Below are 19632 nucleotides of genomic sequence, written 5' to 3' on the forward strand. Positions count from 1 at the left end.
TTTTAATATTGTTACAATATGTTATGATTTTTTTTTATTTTTTTTAAATATCAATACTATGTAGTTCTAATTTATAATTATAATGCCTTTATTTTTAATGTAATTATTTATTATTTTCTAATTAAATAAATAAGAAATGGAGTGGGGTTTAGGAACGCTCGCTCTATGTGGGGAGTTCCCATCCCGCCTCACTTAAAGAATTTGGAGGATGAGGTGTGAAATGGAAACCAAATCCCAAGTAGGATAGAATGACGGATAACAAGAAGACCTACTCAAAGGGTTCTATTGTCATCTTTGATAGATTTGAAGTGGGTCTGACTCCTACCCAAAGAGGCTTTGGGCGTTACTTCAAACTAAGGGTGTTCAAAAAGAACCGATTGGAACCGAAACCAGCGGGTACCCTGGGTTTGGTTCCGATTCCTATCTAGAATCAATCGGCAATGGGTAGGTTCGGTTCCAAATTTTTGGAACCGTTACTATGCGGTTCCGGTTCTGGTTCTATAGTTAGGAACAAGAATCGGAACCGAGACTAATATAAAATAAAATTAAAGATTAGGAGGGTTAATAAAAACTTTGTAGAAAAAGTAATGTGAATACATTATATTTATATTTCATAACATTTAATGTAAGTTGGTTTGACTTTTGAGAATCTACCTTTACAAGTAATGGAGTTTGTAATTTTGAATTTATAATTTGTAATTATTTTTGTTAACAAGTGCCAGGTGGGGGGGTATTTGTAAGTTTAAGGATTTTTTGCCATTTTAAACAATTTTGGGGGCTCATAAAATTTTACAGGGTACCAAAATCGAAACCGGAACCATTGTTACAGGTTCTGGTTCTAGGTATCTAGGGACGGTTCCGGTTCTAGTTACAAATTTCAAGGAACCGTCGGTTCTGGTTCGGTTCCTTCAAAAAGTGCAGGGTACCGGAACCGAACACCCATAGTTCAAACGGGGTAATAAGGTCAAGTGATTTGAGGTGGGATTGACTCCTACCTAGTAAAGCGGTGTTGAATGAAATAATTACTTTCTTTTATAAACTAGTAGGTTGGGAGCGTGTCTAATCAGTATGAGACTGCAATAATCCTTATATTTAATTAGACTGTTTTATTGTAAAACCCTTTTTTATTAAAGAAAAAGCATTTCTCAAAAAAATATCATGAATTTTTTTATACCCGTTATTTCAAATCTCAAACATACACGCACACCACAAATATAAATTGCATATTCTTCACATAAAGAGAGGTACTTTCGTCCTAGAGGATCATGGCGATCATTCAAAGGTACTATAAACGTGAACTTTTCGTTAATTTAGGTAAGAGATTATAAAACCAGAGTGGACATTTGCGCCAAATCTTTAAATATAATAATTACGGAAAAGATATAGTCACCAAAGGTTATCACCGAATTCAGCACCGAATGACATGGTAAAATCTTGACCGCTATTAATAGTAAATTAAAAATATCAACAGTCATAATTATGCCACGTCATTTGGTACAAAATTCGGTATACTATTTCGGTGAACTTAGCATTACTCAATAATTTATGGTAAGACATGAATATGGCAGAACATCCAGGTCCCCTACATATTTGGAAGGGTTTGAAAATTAACACACTGAGTTATAATATAATTTCGCAGACCGTAGATTCTAGCATGTTCGTGAACCCAATGTTAAGATAAATTAACATTCTTCCCCCAAAACTAACGGACGTATGAATGTCAAGTTTGTGACACACAATTTCTTTTAAAATTAATAAATATTTATATTATCTGAATTCAATGAAAAAGAAAGAAAAGAAAAAAGAAGACATTTATGTCACAAATTAAGTACAATACAAACACATTGTATTCATGTCCGTTTGTCATAACACGATTTAACTTGTTTATCACATATTTAACTTATTTAACATGTTTATTAATCACGTCTTAACTGTATAATAGGACATTCGTATCATAACAAATCATCGTGTTACAAATGGTTAATTGTGTCACTGAATGAGTTGTAACTTAGACTCTTCAACCCAAATACAACATGATAAAATCAGGTTGAATTTGTCAATACCAAAGGACACAATACGATTAAGATCAGCCATATTCCATTTAAATTATGTTGAATTTGTGTCATGTCAAAAATTAGCCCTAACCATACAATCCACTTTTGAGATTGATCAAATGCCAAGAGACATAACAAAGTACAATATTGTCTACTTTTTCCAATATGTATGGTGAGTTCATACAAACAATGATTAGGAACCCAGCCCGTGTGACAACTCGGCTAGGGACCGGGTCACGGTTTGATTGACATTTTCTGTCAATCCAGTTGGTTTAAAATATAGCAACACATCGTAATAAGTACACATCAGTCCTTTCAGGTTTGAAATCTAACAAAACACCCATACAAACAGGTGATGATCAACGAGCAATCAAGGTCGAGGATGTTGGGGTTTTGGTGGGGAGTGGGATGTCTAGTGAGGCCAGGGTTCGGGGGTGATTTAAGGCACCGAAATTTGCTGAAATGAGGGAGAAAGTGTCGGAATGTGAGAGGGGGTGAGGAAGGAGCAAGGGTGTTTTGCAATTTTGAGGGCCGATTTTTCTGCCTTTGCAGGTTTAAACCGGTTGAAGGCCTAGGTCCCAGCCTAACGGTAAATCGGCTGGGCGAGTTCTTAATCAGTGTGTACAAACATCCTTAATCTATAATGCGTAATAAGGAGAGTTAAAGCTTATATACTAACATATATTTATTTGCTAGCAATAAAAGATGTGAGAATACACCAAAACTTATCATTAAAATATAAAATTAAATAATTAAATCCACAATGGTCTAATGTAATTTTTACTAGCACTTTTAATATCAGTTGTTTTAAAGTTTGGGTTTCTAGTTTAATTTATTAATATCATAAATCACTCTCATCCATACAGTTCCGTTTAATGTCACTTTATTGTAAGTTGGGTTTACAGTTAATTTTTTAGAGTATTTGGATCTAATTGACACTAAACTTCGGGGTCTTAAATTTTTTGATTTCAATGTGTAAGGACATGAGACCCATTGGTAACATATATAAAACCTTCTGTAAGTTAGGGTTTGTCAGCTTGCAGTGAGGTGTCTTCTAGGGTTTTAGAGAAAGTGCTCAAATTAACACAATTCTCTGGACCAAGTGCAACCGAAAAATGGGTTTCTGGGGTCAGTTCTCCATAAACTCCCAGAGCATTTCAATTTCCCTCCACTGAATTTGTTTTTGTTAAATGTGTTTGTTTGCCAAGAAACCTTGAGAAAGAAACAAGAAAATAAATGATCATTTTATTAAGAGTATTGAGTTCCGATTTTGTTCCTGAACGATTCGATTTCAAGATTATTTTTGTGTTTTTGTTGATTTCCTTATATCAGGAATCGAAGTGAAACCTGGAAAACCTCATCCTTATCTTCTGATAACGTGCAAGGAACGCTGCATGTAACTCAGGCATGTACCTGTTTTAATAGACATTAACCCATATTAAATTTCCATTTCTTGTTTAAATTTTGCATTTTCAGCATTTCTTTTTATGATCACTTTGCTGTAATAATTTATGTTTTGGATATATATTAAACTGGCTCTTTCAAATTATCTGATGGATATACTCTAGATAAAGTAGGGTGAAATAGGATAGAGGATATGTGTGTTTAGGATTAGGCTTAGTGGCTATATGTATGAGGTCATTGGATGTCACAGATGATTTTGTATGTCTATAGAGATTATTTTTCCAAATTCATAAAACTTTATGGTATTTTGTTCATGCCATGGAAGATGCATAATTTTTTTTTTTTTGTGCTGATACGTGGCTTGATATTAGTATGGCTTGAAAATTCATCAATACTGTTATACAATTGATTTATTGCATCTGTCTCATTCCGATTAACCATTTATTTTGTAAAATGTTTAAATTGAATATATTATTTTATTTTTCTTTTTGTTGACAATGCTGACATGCAATCTAAGTAAATAATGTGATTGCGAACAACTCTGAGCATTTTCTGAAATTAATTTTTTTGACTTGATATCGTTAAAAATTTGAAGCTTGTGCACCCTGATGGGCCCTGTACTTCCTTTTTGCATCTGGCTAAAACTTGAAGCAGTCTTACGGCTCTGTTTACTGACGGGAAAATGTAATTAGCGGTCTAGAGGAAGCATACTTTTGATACTGACATTGAGCTACATGTTGTAGGTGGTCGTGATTATAGAGAGGCTCAAATGAGCATATGTAACTGGTTTAGACTTACTAGTTTTGATGGTTTTAGACTTTTGTTGGTGCATTAGTGTCTATTGAAAGAGTAGTTTTTTTAATTGATTTTTGATAGTTTGTACATCTTTGTTTGTCTATTGATCTTAGTTGATCTGTTGAAAGTTGTGTAATCCTATGTTTATTATGTTTTATGTGATGATTCAGGCAACTTTAGGCCTTGGTTCGTCAACAGAGAAGACCATACTTCAGTGCTCTGTAGGAGATAAGAATCCAATATTCTTATGTTCTTTATTGCCAAATAAGAATGAATCTTGCTCCTTGAATCTTGAATTCGACGAGGATGATTTGGTAGCCTTCTCAGTAATTGGTCCAAGAAGCATCCATCTTTCTGGCTACTTTGTGGCTGATGATGGAGATCACCTTCGAGATGAATATGATTCGTATCTTTTTTTACTATTCCTTTGCTATTGATATTTTATTTTGTTTAATTGTGTGCCAAAAGTATTATTCAAATATAATGGAGGTCATTTTGTTGTTATATTGAATTTCCTTTACTTAATATGAAGTGATTCTTATGGGGAGGATATCATGGAGACTGATACAGATGAGTCCTCTGAATTTGATACTGGAGATGAGTATGAGGATGACTTCGTTGATGATGATGACTTATTCCCACCTTCACCTGCCCGTAACAGTGGAGGTAATTTGCCATTGAAAATTTTCGCTCTTGAAAATGAAACTTTAAGATTTTCTACAACCTTCCAAACGTGATGAAGTTTCAAATAGTTTTGATATACTAATTTTATCCTATTTATTTCCTTTAAATATAGTGACAATTGACCTCCAAATTTAGAACCTTCATGAAAGGATTGTTGAAAAGAAGAAGCTGTACTAAATTTAAGAAGATTTTGTCTCTTCTTGACAGCAAAAGAACAATTTAGTTGACTTGATGAAGTTTCAAATAGTTTTGAAATATAATTTTATCGTATTTATTACCTTTAAATGTAGTTACAACTGACGTCCAAATTTAGGCCTTTCATGAAAGGATTGTTGACAAGAAGAAATTTTACTGAATTTAAGAAGATTTTGTCTTTTCTTGACAGCAAAAAAAAATTTAGGTAAACTTGATAATTTTTTCTTTTACCAAATAGCCTAAAATTGCATTTTGGATGTCTGGAAACTGTTAAATTAGGAACGACCCAAGAAATCTTTGCTGTAAAATGGTTGGTTACTAAACATGCATACTCAGTCATGGTCATTCCAGAAAAATGGTTTACAAGCACTTCTACTGGGCTATTATAGATTTACTGTTGACATAGAAGCAATTTAGATCTCAATTGGTTTATGTATTGGCGCTTTCTCATTTGTGCAGTATATTTGCTCCATATGTTTATCTTCCAACCCTTCAGTATAAGATTTGATGACACTTAAGATGTTTGCCTCTTGATGTTTTATATGCTTTGTTAATTTAGTTGTGATTGAGGAGATAGTGGATGATGAGAAACCAACAAATGGGAATGATCGGTCGAAACAACTAAAGAAAAAGGGTCAATCAAGTAACTCTGAGCGACAAATTGTTGTCAAGAATGGTGCTAGTGTCTCAGTCTTGGAAAGTGAAGATGAAGATGGCTTTATGATTTCTAGCTCGCGTAAAAGCAAAGGAACTTCTCAAGATTCCGAATTGGGAGCAGATGAAGAGACGGATAAGAAAACAAGTGAAAACTCTGAGAAGAAGAAAGCCAAAGACATCAGTGATGATGGTACTGGGAAAAAAAGAAAAGTTAAAAGTGTCGACCAAGATGATCAACCAGAGAAGTGAGTTTATCAGTCTATTGATTGTAATTATCCAATTGCTCCTTTTTTTCTTCTTTGGAGATGTCACTTTTTTATATAACATTTGAAAAAGGAGGCCTTGTTCAAACAAGGACTTGATCTTTTTCTTGCTCTTTTTTAAAGTGGGTGTGCTATTAGGTTAAGAGATTTTGGATGGGACCATCTATTGTTGATTTGTACTTGCAGTGAGAAATTGAGTTGTGTCATCGTGTTAGCTTAGATTTATGATAAACAATGGAGCCTGCTAGTAGTGGATTTATCATGTTATATAAGTGGCTTCTAATTTTGATTTTAGGAAAAAGAAGAAAAAGAAGAAGAAGAAGCAAAAAGAAAATGGTGAACGGGGACAAGTTAATAAAGTTTTTACCAGTAACGAGACTGAGGATCTCTCTGAGGGTGAAAATCAGCAGGAGTTGAAGAGCCACAACAGGAAACAGAAGTGAGAATTTTCATCTGCTATTTTGTGCTCTTTAAGCCTGCACATTATTACACTGTTACTATTGAATATTGAAGATGACAACATTGCCAAAATTCTTTTTTGAGTGTATTCTTTGAATAGGGAGGGCCAGTTCTTTATTCCATGGTGATTAGCCATTTTGTGTTCATTGGTTACTAGCTCTGTGTTTGTCTATAGGAATTATTTCTGTCCCCAATTCTATTTTTATTCTTCTTGATTGCCTGTACAGTATGATGAGATATTGTATCCTGCATTTTCCGCTGATTGATTAAGTGTTCTCCACTCTAGGAAGTGAGAGATATAACCTATAAACACATTCAAACATCAAGAATAAACAATTATAATATAAAACCTTGGAAATGGCTTAAGGTATACATTTATGTATCTTTCACTTAACAAATTTATGCACTCACTTTGTTAAATGAAGACCTGTCTGTCACATTTTCTGATGTTAATATGCTAGTATTAGCATAATTTACAGGTATAGTTTCTTGAGCATGTTGTTGTATAAGTGTGCAGGGACCTTGACAATGATGCAGACAATGTACCAGATGAAAATCACTCTGAGAAGAAAAAAAAGAAACAAAAGAAGAAGAAGAAGGCTGAGGGGAGTGAAGGGGACAAGAAAACAGATCAGACTGTTTCACCCATGCAAGAACAAACTGCAGCTAAACCTTCTCAAGTGAGATCATTTCCAAACGGATTGGTTATTGAGGAGGTAGCAATGGGAAAGCCTGATGGAAAAAGAGCTTCTCAGGGAAAACAGGTCATTATTTGTCTTCTAAATTCTGTTTGTTTAATTTGACCAACCGTGTCAAGGCCTTACAGTTTTTTTACCTCACATAAATGATCTTTTTACTGCTTGCTTTTCTTTTCTCTGTGGTTCTAGACATTTGCTTTTATTTATTATGTCTTGCATGTTTAGCGAGGTGAGAACATTGTTGAAGAATGATTAGATAATGGAAGTGCCTTGGTAAGTCACCGGCCAATTAACACTGTTTGGTCTGTTGCTTTTATCATACAGTGCTTTAATCGTGTTTGAAATGAATATGCCACACATGTGATGGAGTTTGAGTCTATTATTCATACCATTTACTTTCGTTTTAGATTTTGGGTTGTACCAATAACACCAACAATAGTTGTATCCCTAGACATCACAAAAATTGGCATACATAAAATCCTAATACAGGTTTAATGGATGACTTCAAAATTATTGGATTTATATTAAATTTTCAATTACTGAATGTCATTTTGGTTTCAGGTCAGCGTCCACTATATTGGCAAACTAAAGAATGGGAAAATATTTGACTCTAACGTGGGAAGAGCGCCGTTTAAATTCCGCCTAGGTACCGTCTTATCAAGAGTCAACAGGATTAAAACTTGATTTTGTATACCACTGTTTAATTATTTTCTTTTGATCTTGCAGGCATAGGACAAGTTATTAAGGGATGGGATGTTGGGGTCAATGGTATTCTCTGAATGATCAAGATTTTGCATGATCTATCATTGTTGAATTGTAAATATATCTTCAATGTGTTTACTTCTTTTTCTGTTTGTTGATTTGTTGAATCACAGGCATGCGTGTGGGGGACAAACGGAGGCTTACAATTCCACCATCAATGGGGTATGCAATTGAAATAATATCTAATTCATAATGTTCTTTGTTGTCGCCAATCTTGGTGCTCATTATTTTTAGTGTTCATCTATTCATTGCATTTCCCAATAATTTTTTTTTTTTTTTGGTTTCATTCCTTGTTTTTGATATCCTAATTGTTAGCTATTGATTTTTCTTCATCATTTTTTTCCCAGCTTAAGTGTATTTGTATTTGCTTGTAATTCTATGCAGTTATGGGGCAAAAGGTGCCGGGGGAAAGATACCACCAAATTCGTGGCTTGTGTTCGACGTGGAGTTGGTTGATGTTCGATAGTTGGGCTCCTTTTTTTCTTTGCTCCAGATTTGAAGTTCTTTGCTGTTATAGTAGCCGACCGGAACTTTGTTGTTTAAAGACATCTATAGGGTTTTGTTTTTTTGGGCAATTGTAAAAGTTCACCCTCATCATATGTTCCAATGGGCTTTGTGAGACGGTGGTTCTGTAAGCACAAATTTTGTGTACAGCAGCACATTTTCCAACATGTTAGAACCATTTTTTTTAAACCCGACCGGTTTAGGGACCCAGTAAAACCATTGGGTCTCGAGTTCAGTGGTGGATCCAATTAATGACGAATGGGGACTACTTTTGAAATTTTTTTAGATTTTATATTTATTTAAATTTTGCCCTTGCAGAGCTTTGAGATTTTGGGAACGCAACAACCTTCATGGTAAGTTCAGATTTTGTTTTTGTAAAATCCCCGTTTAAAATCCTATTGTATATGTTTCATATTTTTTGTGATTTTTATTTTTATGCAAGAGGATTTGTTAGTTTGTAAAAGTTTTATTATAGTGAAAATGAAAGGAATTAAAGTTGTTGGGTTTGCATTTAACTGAGGGGAGAAATTTGGGTATTTTTCACTGTTTTAAAACCTGGATTGGAGGGCAACCGGTTTGTTGCCTGGGTTATGCGTTAACTGGTCCAACCTGTTTTTCTAAGAATCTCAGATTTTCATTTTTTAACAACTTTCAAATAACAATCCTAATATAATTTAACAACAATCAAAAGTCCAAATTCAAACATGATGTTGTGTTCATCCATTACATATTAAATGAAAAAAAATATATAATAATTAATAACAAAACTTTCGGTACAAGTGTTTTTTCTTTGATCCATCTCCATGTTGATTGAGTTTCATATACTAGCATCAAAATTCATCATCATCACCACCGTCATCATCATCATAACCATCACTATCATCTGCAAAATGCGTATGAATATTGAATAGCTTAATACAAGTTTTACAAACACTTTCATACAATTTTTACAACACAGTTGCAAGAGCTCTTTGGTATACACATACATTCATGTAACTCTCTTTAATATTGTAGAAAATTCTTTTTACTGGCAAAATATTCTAGTATCAATCAAAGATTAAATGAGTAAAACATAAACGAAATAATAGCTTGGTTAGACACAAGCAAATTGAATATCTTAAAACCTAGATTTCAACAATCAATTTCATAACAAATTTGTAAATTAATTTGGATTATTCGCTACTGAGCTACTCCTTAGAGAACATTTCCATAGATGTTTCTCAACCTAGATTTCCCCTATTGACAGCAGGAAAGTACTAGATCTGCAAAAATTGAAGGGGTCATGACTCATGCAAAACTTACACTTTCTGAAATGGAGTTGTGCTGTTGTCGATTTCTAGTGAGGAATGTCGTCGTCGTCGTCGATTTCCAGCGAGGAATGCAGCTTTGCCGCAAATTAAAAAATAGCCCCAATGTCACGCTGTTTTCCTCTGATTACAAATTAAAAAACAAAAAAAAAAAGTCACATAATAATTAATAACAAAATCATTTGCAATATAATCCAGAATGAACAACATTTGCAAAATAAAGTTACTTTATGCCCAAAAACAACATAAGCACATACACACAGACAATATAACAAAAAATAAAAGGGCAATATTCACACAAATGGGAGATCAATGGATGAATGATTACTTGGTCACCTATATTGAGAAAGATATATTTAATACAATTGACGATGAGATGATTATCCAACGTTTTCAAAATATGAAAACTCATTGTGGACAATTGTAGAAAAAATATTTTATTTTTACAAAAATTGTGTTTTTTGAAGCTATTTATTTGTATTTTGTAACTTTTTGTTGTCCCCATAGAGTGAAATTCTTGGATCCGTCACTACTCGAGTTTATTGGTCCGATTGGTTAAATTGGTGGTCTGCCGATGATCCAAAAATTTTGAAATCTTTCAAACACACTCCTGAAAAATACGAATTAGTCTTTGTAGGTTACAGTGATTTGTTTGAGTTTGATTTTTTCAACTAAATTCAGGTTGATTCCGATGGCCAAAATTCAATCCGACACCACCACCTAAACCACTGTTTTCCACTCTACAAAACCCTCTAACCCCGACACTTGATAGCCCTCTGTTCGCTAGTCATGACTTGCATATTGGGTTGAATTTTTTGGCCAAATTCGACTGATTTCGAAGTCCAAAATTCAATTTGACACCACCCCTTGAACCATCGACCTCTACTTTACAAAAGCCCTCTAATCCCGGCACTTGTTAGCCCCTTGTTTGTCGGCAATCAAATTAGAGGTTTTATGAATAGTGGAAATGGTAACTCGGAGAGGTTGTTAGGTCCCAGTTGGACCGACTGATCCGATCCAACCATCCGATCTAGGTTTTAAAATAGTGGTTAGAACATATAACATTTTTTACTAGCAATAGTTAAGATACTAAAATGGTTCCATAAACTCCTTGGGCAGACAGGAAGAGGTTCTTTGCTTTTGATAAGTTTGATCCAGCATTCACAATGTTGGCAAAACGATGATGTTAAATGAATTAACAATTGAAATCAGTTGCTGCACCTAGTGTCAAATATTTGCATTGTGATCAGACGACTGTCATTCAAAGTTTCCCTTAAAAATATTTCAACCAGAAAAGAAGAAAATGGTTCTCCTTGGCAATGATGCCTCCATAATTAGACGACTTGAGGTTGAGGATAATTAAGTCTTTGCATCGACAGTTTCACGTTAGTATATTTGCTGCATTTGATGGGGTAGATTTTGTTCTTGACCAAAGGCATAAGTATCTCCAATTCATAGGTCCTCGCATTTGCCTCTGCAAAATGTCATTTGTTCCCTCAACAAGAGCAGATGTTTATGGAAACACGTAGCCATTCATTAGGGTCTTTGAAATTTCATGTAACAAAACACCGCCACAACAATATTACGAAGAACTCCAAAAAAAATAAAATAAAATCGTCTGCTAAATGTCATTGACTTTGATGAAAAGTGATCTAGAGTAGTTAAACAAACCATAACCATCAAGATCCCGCGGATGATATTATTTCCACGATATTATATAGACCTAATGCATAGAGAGACTATTGATGGCCTTAGTATGGTTCAACTGGAGCTCTGAATTTCGCACCAGCATAAACTGCTGCAGATCCAAGCTCCTCTTCTATCCTAAGAAGCAGCAATTCAAAACCACAAATACTTAGTTGAACCAAATGAAATGCCAGACTATAATGTTTTAAGTGGATGTTGAGAAAAAGAGTTGAAAATATTTTCATGACCAAAAAGTAGCAAGTGATTGTCCTATACCTGATTGTACTTGGCAAGGCGTTCTGATCTGCAAGGAGCTCCAGTCTTGATCTGACCCTGTTTTAACAAATGCATGTAAGTAACAAGAGACTCGTAAACCGATGACGTTGATGTCACTTTCAACTAGAGCTTTTTCCAAAGTAAAATTTTCCTAATCAACATATATGTAGTACACATTACAAGGTGTATGTTAGGTCTTAAAAATCTTTATAGTATCGTGTAGATTCAAAGTATCTCCAACCCGGAAATTCTTGAAAAAAAAAAAAAAAAAAACCCATAAAAACAGGTTCTGTTCCAAATCCGACATATAGATAACGAGTTTAAAGCATTGGCTTGGAAAGAACACTCACAGTTGCCAATCCAACCGAAAGGTCTGCTATAAATGTATCCTCTGTTTCACCACTACATTGAACAAAGAGAACCGCGTCACATATGTTGCTACAAACACTGGAAATTTATTAAAAGAGCTGGATACAAGAACATGTCATACCTTCTGTGGCTTGCCATAACACCCCAGCCAGCGTGTTTGGACATTTTCACAGCCTCGATACTTTCAGTAACGGAACCAATTTGATTCACCTGACGATTCATATATTGGAAGTCAATTTCTATGAGCCAAACGCTACTAATACATTAAACTACAACATTATCTCCAAGTCTAGATCCTCCTTCAAAAAGAAAAGAGTGTTGAGTACTACCTTCAACAAAAGAGCATTGCATGCCTTACTGCTAATAGCTTTCTCCACACGCTGCAGCAGCCAGAGATTTAATGTTAAACCTTTAACATATATCTTACCTCAGATTAGCTCAAATTGTGAAAAAATTTACCTTTGGGTTTGTGACAAGGAGATCGTCACCGACAATCTGCACTTGCCGTCCAATTTCACCAGTCAACTTTGCATAGTTCTCCCAATCATCCTGATCAAATGGGTCCTCAATGGACACAATTGGATAGTCTGATACGAATGACTTGTATACATTCTTCAAACTGTCCCCCGATATTTTTTGTGATCCATCATTGTTCTGCAGCAGAATGAGTTTCATTTTCTCAGCTATTTAATTTACCATCATATATTGATTATTTGTGTCAACCTGCATGTATAAGAAACATCTAGTTGTACACAAGTAAAATAAATTTTACTTATGCAATAAATGGACTACCTCTTCCTTGAAGTTCAAATCATAAGTCCTATTCTTGCTATCATAAAATTCTGAAGCGGCAACATCCATTCCAATAACAACCTAACAACAAAATCCAGGAATTAGATTATAAACTATCACACCACCTAAAGAATGGTTAAGTAACAAGGAAAAATTGTATACATATATGAGATAAGTAACGATGCAAAATTACACTAACCTTTCCAGTATATCCAGCTTTTGCTATGGCAGTCTTCAGCAATTCAAGGCCCTCTTTGTTTTCCTGTAATTCAGACATTGTCTTCACGTTCTCTTCTTATTGTAAAAGGACAATACTGAATATATCATACACAAAGCTTTTGAAACCCCAGAAAAAGAAAAAGGCAGTTATAGCAAGTAGTCTTTCATGAAGAAGAAAATGATAGCAAGAACAAAAATACCGATAATATGAACAATTATCGACCTGAATATTTGGAGCAAAGCCGCCTTCATCACCAACATTTGTAGCATCTTGTCCATACTTCTTCTTGATTACAGCCTATAAGAACATATAAGTGTAGTTTAACATGATGGGCGTGAAAATAATTGTAACTTCAAGCAGCAACACAAAATTAAAAGCACTTAAAAAATAAAAAAAATCACCTTTAGGTGATGATATACTTCAACACCCATTTTCATTGCCTCCTTGAAAGAAGACGCTCCAACAGGGAGAATCATAAACTCCTACACAAGAAGAAAACTGCAAGAACTTCAACCAAAGAAGGGGATTTAAAATAGTAAAAAAGTTCTTACACCAACATTACCTGCATTGCCAGCTTATTGCCCGCATGGGAACCACCGTTGATGACATTGAATGCAGGAACAGGCAAGACTAATGTCTTGTTCCCAGCAAGATTTGCAATGTGCTGCAAATTAAAGACAGATATTAGTGAATCTATGTAACATGTAGAAATTAAAGCAGACAATTGCACCAACACCTCATATACCTTGTAAAGAGGGATCTTTCACATAGACCTGCTTTACAAACAGCAAGAGATACTGCCAATATAGCATTAGCTCCGAGCTAAACAAGAAACAGAAGAAAAAAGAAACATTTCATAACGGATTAATGAATTGAAATGATACTGGAGCTGCTAAGGCCAAATCAAAAGAATTATTAATGAAATAATATATACTTTTTGTTTGCACCAGCCCCATTCATTAGTTGTACCATCAAGTTGTTGCACCATAAAATTGTCAATTTGAGTCTGCTCTGTTGGGTCCTGGGTATTCAGAAACAACAATATCACATTACTTTCATCCCATCAGTCAATCTTAAAAGAGTAAATGATATATAAAATTTCATCTATTACCTTGCCAACCAAGGCAGGACCGATGACTGAGTTCACATTCTGCACAGCCTGAGAAAAAACAAAAAACACAAAGATAGAGAAAAACCCACTTAGATTTTTGCCTGAAAATACATACCATGACTAAGAAGCCTTAATTTTCGATTTAATAACAAACAGACTATAGTGTAAAATGTTCAAATCACACATTTTAATTTATTGTTCTTGATCCTCTTTTAGAAAGGTCAATTCATACAAATAAATCACATACCTTGAGAACACCTTTCCCAAGGTAGTCAGATCCTCCATCTCTCAACTCCAGTGCTTCGTAGACACCTTTTATGATCCATCAAATAAGAGTAAACAACTGCATATACTTATACTTACTAATAAATATGCTCACTATATTTTTAAGAAAGTAAAAGATAAAATATAACCGACCAAAAAGTTGATTGCTCCATGCTCAACATAGAAAACTACTACTTAAAAAAAAAATAAAAAAATAAAAACAACTAGAATTACCAGTTGAAGCACCACTTGGCACAGCAGCCCTAGCAAAACTTCCATCGGAGAGAATCACATCAACCTGTTATTAATTTCATTAACCCAACATTCACTTTCAGCATTCCTAAATATCAAGTCATAGGCAGTGTTTTGGCTTTAGTTAAGTGAACAAAAACAATCAAATTACTCTCTTTATTACATTTTCTCATCAACCAAACGCAACCTAATCCGTAGATAAATATTGGAAAATCCAATAACAGTGGAAAAGAGTTTCTAAAAATTTTCTTAATTTCATAACCCGAAAGAAAAATAAAATAAAATCAGACGGGTGAGAGTGATCGAAATGGAATGAAACATACTTCAACGGTGGGATTTCCACGACTATCGAAGATCTGGCGAGCTTTGACAACCTTAATGGTGGCCATTGTGTTGTTGGTTCGATCTCAACGAGGTTTAGTTCTCACTTCTCAGAGAATAACTAGAATTACCGAAGTGTGCGGTCTTGGAACCGGGGGTTTATTTGAAGAGGTAGGCACGTGCATAGCATGCATGCATGCATCTATCACGAGTTGGTGGAAAAACTAGGGTGACGTGGATGGTAGTGATTGCTTTTGGGGACCATAGTGGGCCCTTGAGGAAGCGCACGAGAAGGAATATGCGGTGCGGATGCGGTAATTGGGTTCCTCGTCACAAGAAATTCATGATTGAAAATAAGGGCAATTTTGGGACTTCAGGATGTTTCACAAAAGCAGTACCAGGCCTGCTTGGTAGAATATTTAAAATATGATATTATCAAAAACTATTCTAAACATGATAAGTAAAAAATTAAGGCTCTGTTTAGTTTATTATTCTAATAGTTTTTAGAATAATTTAAAATTTTAATAGTTTTTAGAATAATTTAAAAAAAGATTAAATTCGATAGATATTATGACATAGGATTTAGAAATTAACAAAAATATCTCCTATGTTTGTTTATTTACTAAATACTCTTATAATAAAATATTAAAAGTTAACAAAAACACTAATAACCCACTCATTAAATACGAACAGTTGGCCACCACCACCGGAAGGTAGCCGGAGTATTTTTGTAATTTTTAAAAAAAATATTTAGGGGTGTTTAGTTAAATTAACAAATTTAAGAGGTTTAAAAAAAATTAAAAAATATAGAATAATATTTTGAGAATAATGACATTTAACTTTTTTGGAAATACTAATAATAATATTCCTAAAAGCGAACCAAACGAAGGCTAAAACAAATATGATAGAATCTAAAAATGTGTTTGGTATATTTTTGAAAAATATTTTCTAAAAGTATTTAGATTATTTTTTAACACTATATATTTGTTAATTTAGTCAAATACTCATCTATAATAAAAGTTTATAAATTAACAAAAATATCCCTACCTGACAGTCTGTTACCACCATCAGACTATGGTCGATAGTCATCGGAATGGTGCACGACCAATTAGACCTGGTCTGTCGTGCACCTATCTGACCTTTTTTGACTAAATCCATCGTGTATATGGTTGGAAATAGGGGTGTTCAAAAAAATGTAAAAACCGAACCGAACCGCTAATCGAATCGAAAAACCGGTTAACCGAAAAAATGGTTTGGTTACGGTTCGAAAAATTCAAAAAACTGAATTTTTGGTTCGGTTACCGATTTGGGAGAAATTAAAAACGATTAACCAAAAACCGGTTTTCTAAACCAGTTTTTCAAATATATATATATTATATTAAATAAATAAATAATAACCTAAACTAAAATAAATCCCTAATTCACTCGATCTAAAATCCCAACCCAAATTTTTTTTCTTAGTTCCCAATGTATTGTCCATATTTACAATTTAATTTAGGACAAAATTTTAAAAAAAAAAAAAGTTTTATAAAAAAAAGGAACACCGGTTCAAAAGTGGTTAACCGAAAAACCGGTTCGGTTCATAAATTTTCCCGAACCGAAATCCGATTCGATTTAGAAAAGCGGTTAACCGAACTTTTGAACACCCCTAGCTGGAAACAGTCAAAATTTGGCCGTTTCGGCCAAATCGACTAGATCCAGCCAATCATGCATCATTCTAACGGTGGCGGCTGGTAGCCGATGATGGTTGCTGGTAGCCGATAGTGGTTTGGGTGGGTGGGGATATTTTTGTTAATTTATAAACTTTTATTATAAAAAGTAATTGTATGCTTTGAGTTGAATATAATATAATTGAATTTTGAATTGAATTCCGTGAATAGAGAAACAAATATGTTTTTTACTTTCTACGATAGGATAGGATAAAAGAAAGGATAAAGCTATTTGTATAAACTCTTTGTACAAAAAGAGTTTGTACAAAATAACGTGACACTTCATGTGAGTGCCACGTGACATGAGGGCCTACATAACATTAATGTGACATTAAGTTATATAGGCTCCATTGCCATATGACATGCTTTGTGACATGTCACGTGAGTTTGTACAGACTCTCTTTGTACAAATAGCATTACCCTAAGAGAAATAGAGATTTGAAAGAACAATGCTATATGTACTAACCAAAAACCATACAACCCAGGTACTAACTGACGTAGCAGGCCTCTCTTATTGCCATGTCATTTCCCCTCAAAAACAAAGAATTTTTTTTTTTAAAATTTCAATAGTTAGTACTCGGATTAGTATAATTTGGTTAGTGTAGATAGCATTACTCGACTTGAAAAGTGTACCAAACAGGAGAGTGTTTTGGGTGCTCATTGTTGGGCTATTATTTTTCGAAACGGGCAATTATCAGATGGGTTCACTTAAAGAAGCCCTTTTTAATGGGCTGGACCATGGATATCAGGCCTGATCCATTGTCAAAGTTATACACGCAAAAGTCCCTCCACCGTTGTTTTTAGTAGTTGAAGCTCCACTTTCTCATAGCAGAACTAGGGTTTAATCGGGGTTTCGACAGGCCGCAACAAAGAGGTATTTTTCTTTCTTATTTCTCTGTTTTAGATTATAAAGTATTCATTCCAATCCTAATTTAGTGTATGCATGACCTGAAGAAAGAATAATTATCACAGAGCTTCGGATTTTGTTCGTTATTCATGTTTGAATGCGCGGGGGAGGGAGTTTCTTTCTTGTTAGCCAAACGGAGTATTGAGCTAACTGTAGTTTGTTTCGAGGACAATTCTCGATTTTTAGTTGTTTTGGTGCTGCTTAAACGAAAAATTGAACCCAATAACCCGTATGTAGGAGGTGAATAATTTATACCTTTGAATGTAATCACATCTATGTGTAATGAACTTATGATTTTTTAAATGTTTAATTGAGTGTTGTTCTTCCTTGAAGAAGTAAATCGGTTCTAATTTAGACTTGTTTAGCGGAAGCAATCTTGAACGATACACAATAGAACCTAGCTGGTGTTTCTTTGATGAATGTGCTTGATTGCTAGAATATTTTATGTTTAATTATATGTATAATATCTTGATAAACAAATGCTAGATTGTACTCTCAAGTTTCCCTTGAGTTTGAATGTTGATTTTGTATTTTCCTTTTTATTTTGTAGGGTTTTTTAATGGGTAAGCCTAATAGAGAACCAGCTTTGTTTGATGAGGATAAAATTGAGGATGAGGAAATGAGTGATCTCAATGAGGAAGTGTCTGAATCAGAATCAGAACCAGAACCAGAATTGGACTCAGAAGAAGACGAAGACGGAGATGTTAAATTGGCTGAACCATCAAAAAAGGCTGTATACAATAGAGAGGGTCTTGAGGAAAAACTTCAAGATATTAGTTGGCCAGAAGATGTTGGATGGATACACAAGCTTTCCATAGATATTAATCAAGAGCAAGAGGTGGATGTGAATGATGACTTAAAAAGAGAGGCATCTTTCTACACACAGGCACTAGAGGGAACAAGGCTGGCCTTTGAGAAGCTTCAGTCAATGGGATTACCGTTTCTTAGGCCAGCTGACTATTATGCCGAAATGGTTAAGACAGATGTTCACATGGAGAAGGTAAAGCGCCGACTTCTTGCAGAACAGAAGGAGATTGAGGAGGCTGAGGAGAGAAAGAAGGCTAGAGAGGCCAAGAAACTATCTAAAGAGATTCAGGCCCAGAAGACGAAAGAGAGAGCCAAGCAGAAAAAGGAAGATATTGAATCTGTTAAGAAATGGAGGAAGCAAAGACAACAAAGCGGGTTTGCTGGTGATGTCAATGATGGCGACTTGAGTTTGGCCTTCGAAGATGGCAAATCATTTGAGAGGTCAAATAAGAGACGGCCAGGTGTGGCTCCAGGAGACCGGTCAGGTGGGAAGGCGAGACAAAGTGGTGGAAAGTTTAAGAAAGGAATGGATAAGAAAAGGAAGGGTAAAGAGTTTAAAAATTCAAAGTTTGGATTTGGAGGGAGAAAAGGCATGAAGAAGCAGAACACTGCAGACACCACTGATGCTGTCGGAGGGTTTAATAAAGGTGGTGTTGCCGGAAATAAGAAAAGGAAGAGGTGATAGATTTTCTGATTGTTGTAGCCCATGGGGAGGGTTTTTGATTCTTTTAGCCTATGTAATCTTTTATGCTATGATGCTTGTGGTGTTTGTTTTTAAAGTAAAAACTAGTTTGTTTTATGGTGTTCTGATTGATTAATCCTAATTACTCACAATTTTGCTGCTCTAAATTTAGCATTTGATAGTTTTATGTTGAGCGAGACTGCTATGAGTTTATGATTTGCTTTCATTTGAAGTTACAGATATGATAAATCCGTGTTTAACAATGAAGTCATCTATCTCATATTATTTGGTACTAAATTATTTTCCCATGGATGCATGAATCGGCCCTCATTGATTCCAAAGGAATTTCTGGTATAATCAGCAGAGAAAGTCAACTGATGCTTGGTTAGCAAATAATTGATCAATCATCAGTATTTTTGTGTCCTAGATCAGAATCATGCGTGTGCGGTTGTGG

The 19632-nt window shown here is 34.6% G+C and overlaps 2 protein-coding genes, 1 long non-coding RNA gene and 1 pseudogene across 3 annotated transcripts; 2 read left to right on the top strand and 2 right to left on the bottom strand.

Annotated features, from left to right (window-relative positions):
• The first annotated feature begins 3169 nt into the window (after positions 1–3169).
• LOC116123621 (peptidyl-prolyl cis-trans isomerase FKBP53-like) lies at positions 3170–8836 on the top strand. The gene is given in 12 exon segments (XM_031409369.1): positions 3170–3182; positions 3387–3419; positions 3422–3459; positions 4424–4659; positions 4786–4919; positions 5692–6034; positions 6348–6491; positions 7029–7275; positions 7771–7855; positions 7936–7977; positions 8085–8133; positions 8356–8836. Coding segments are annotated over 12 exon segments (1446 nt in total). The 3' UTR covers positions 8438–8836.
• A 369-nt stretch (positions 8837–9205) lies between these two features.
• LOC116123619 lies at positions 9206–10060 on the bottom strand. The gene is made up of 2 exons (XR_004127068.1): positions 9778–10060; positions 9206–9358 (listed from the first exon to the last, which is right to left on the bottom strand). It is a non-coding gene; the product is annotated as an uncharacterized LOC116123619 (long non-coding RNA).
• Positions 10061–11386: 1326 nt separating this feature from the next.
• LOC116123620 lies at positions 11387–15209 on the bottom strand (annotated as a pseudogene).
• Positions 15210–17593: 2384 nt separating this feature from the next.
• LOC116123622 (probable rRNA-processing protein EBP2 homolog) lies at positions 17594–19369 on the top strand. The gene is made up of 2 exons (XM_031409370.1): positions 17594–17656; positions 18240–19369. The coding sequence occupies exon 2, from the start codon at positions 18249–18251 to the stop codon at positions 19176–19178; it is 930 nt and encodes a 309-aa protein (XP_031265230.1). The 5' UTR covers positions 17594–17656; positions 18240–18248; the 3' UTR covers positions 19179–19369.
• The last annotated feature ends 263 nt before the right edge of the window (positions 19370–19632 follow it).

This window comes from Pistacia vera, unplaced genomic scaffold (genome assembly GCF_008641045.1).
Source record: "Pistacia vera cultivar Batoury unplaced genomic scaffold, PisVer_v2 Contig1437, whole genome shotgun sequence".
Lineage (NCBI taxonomy): Eukaryota > Viridiplantae > Streptophyta > Magnoliopsida > Sapindales > Anacardiaceae > Pistacia > Pistacia vera.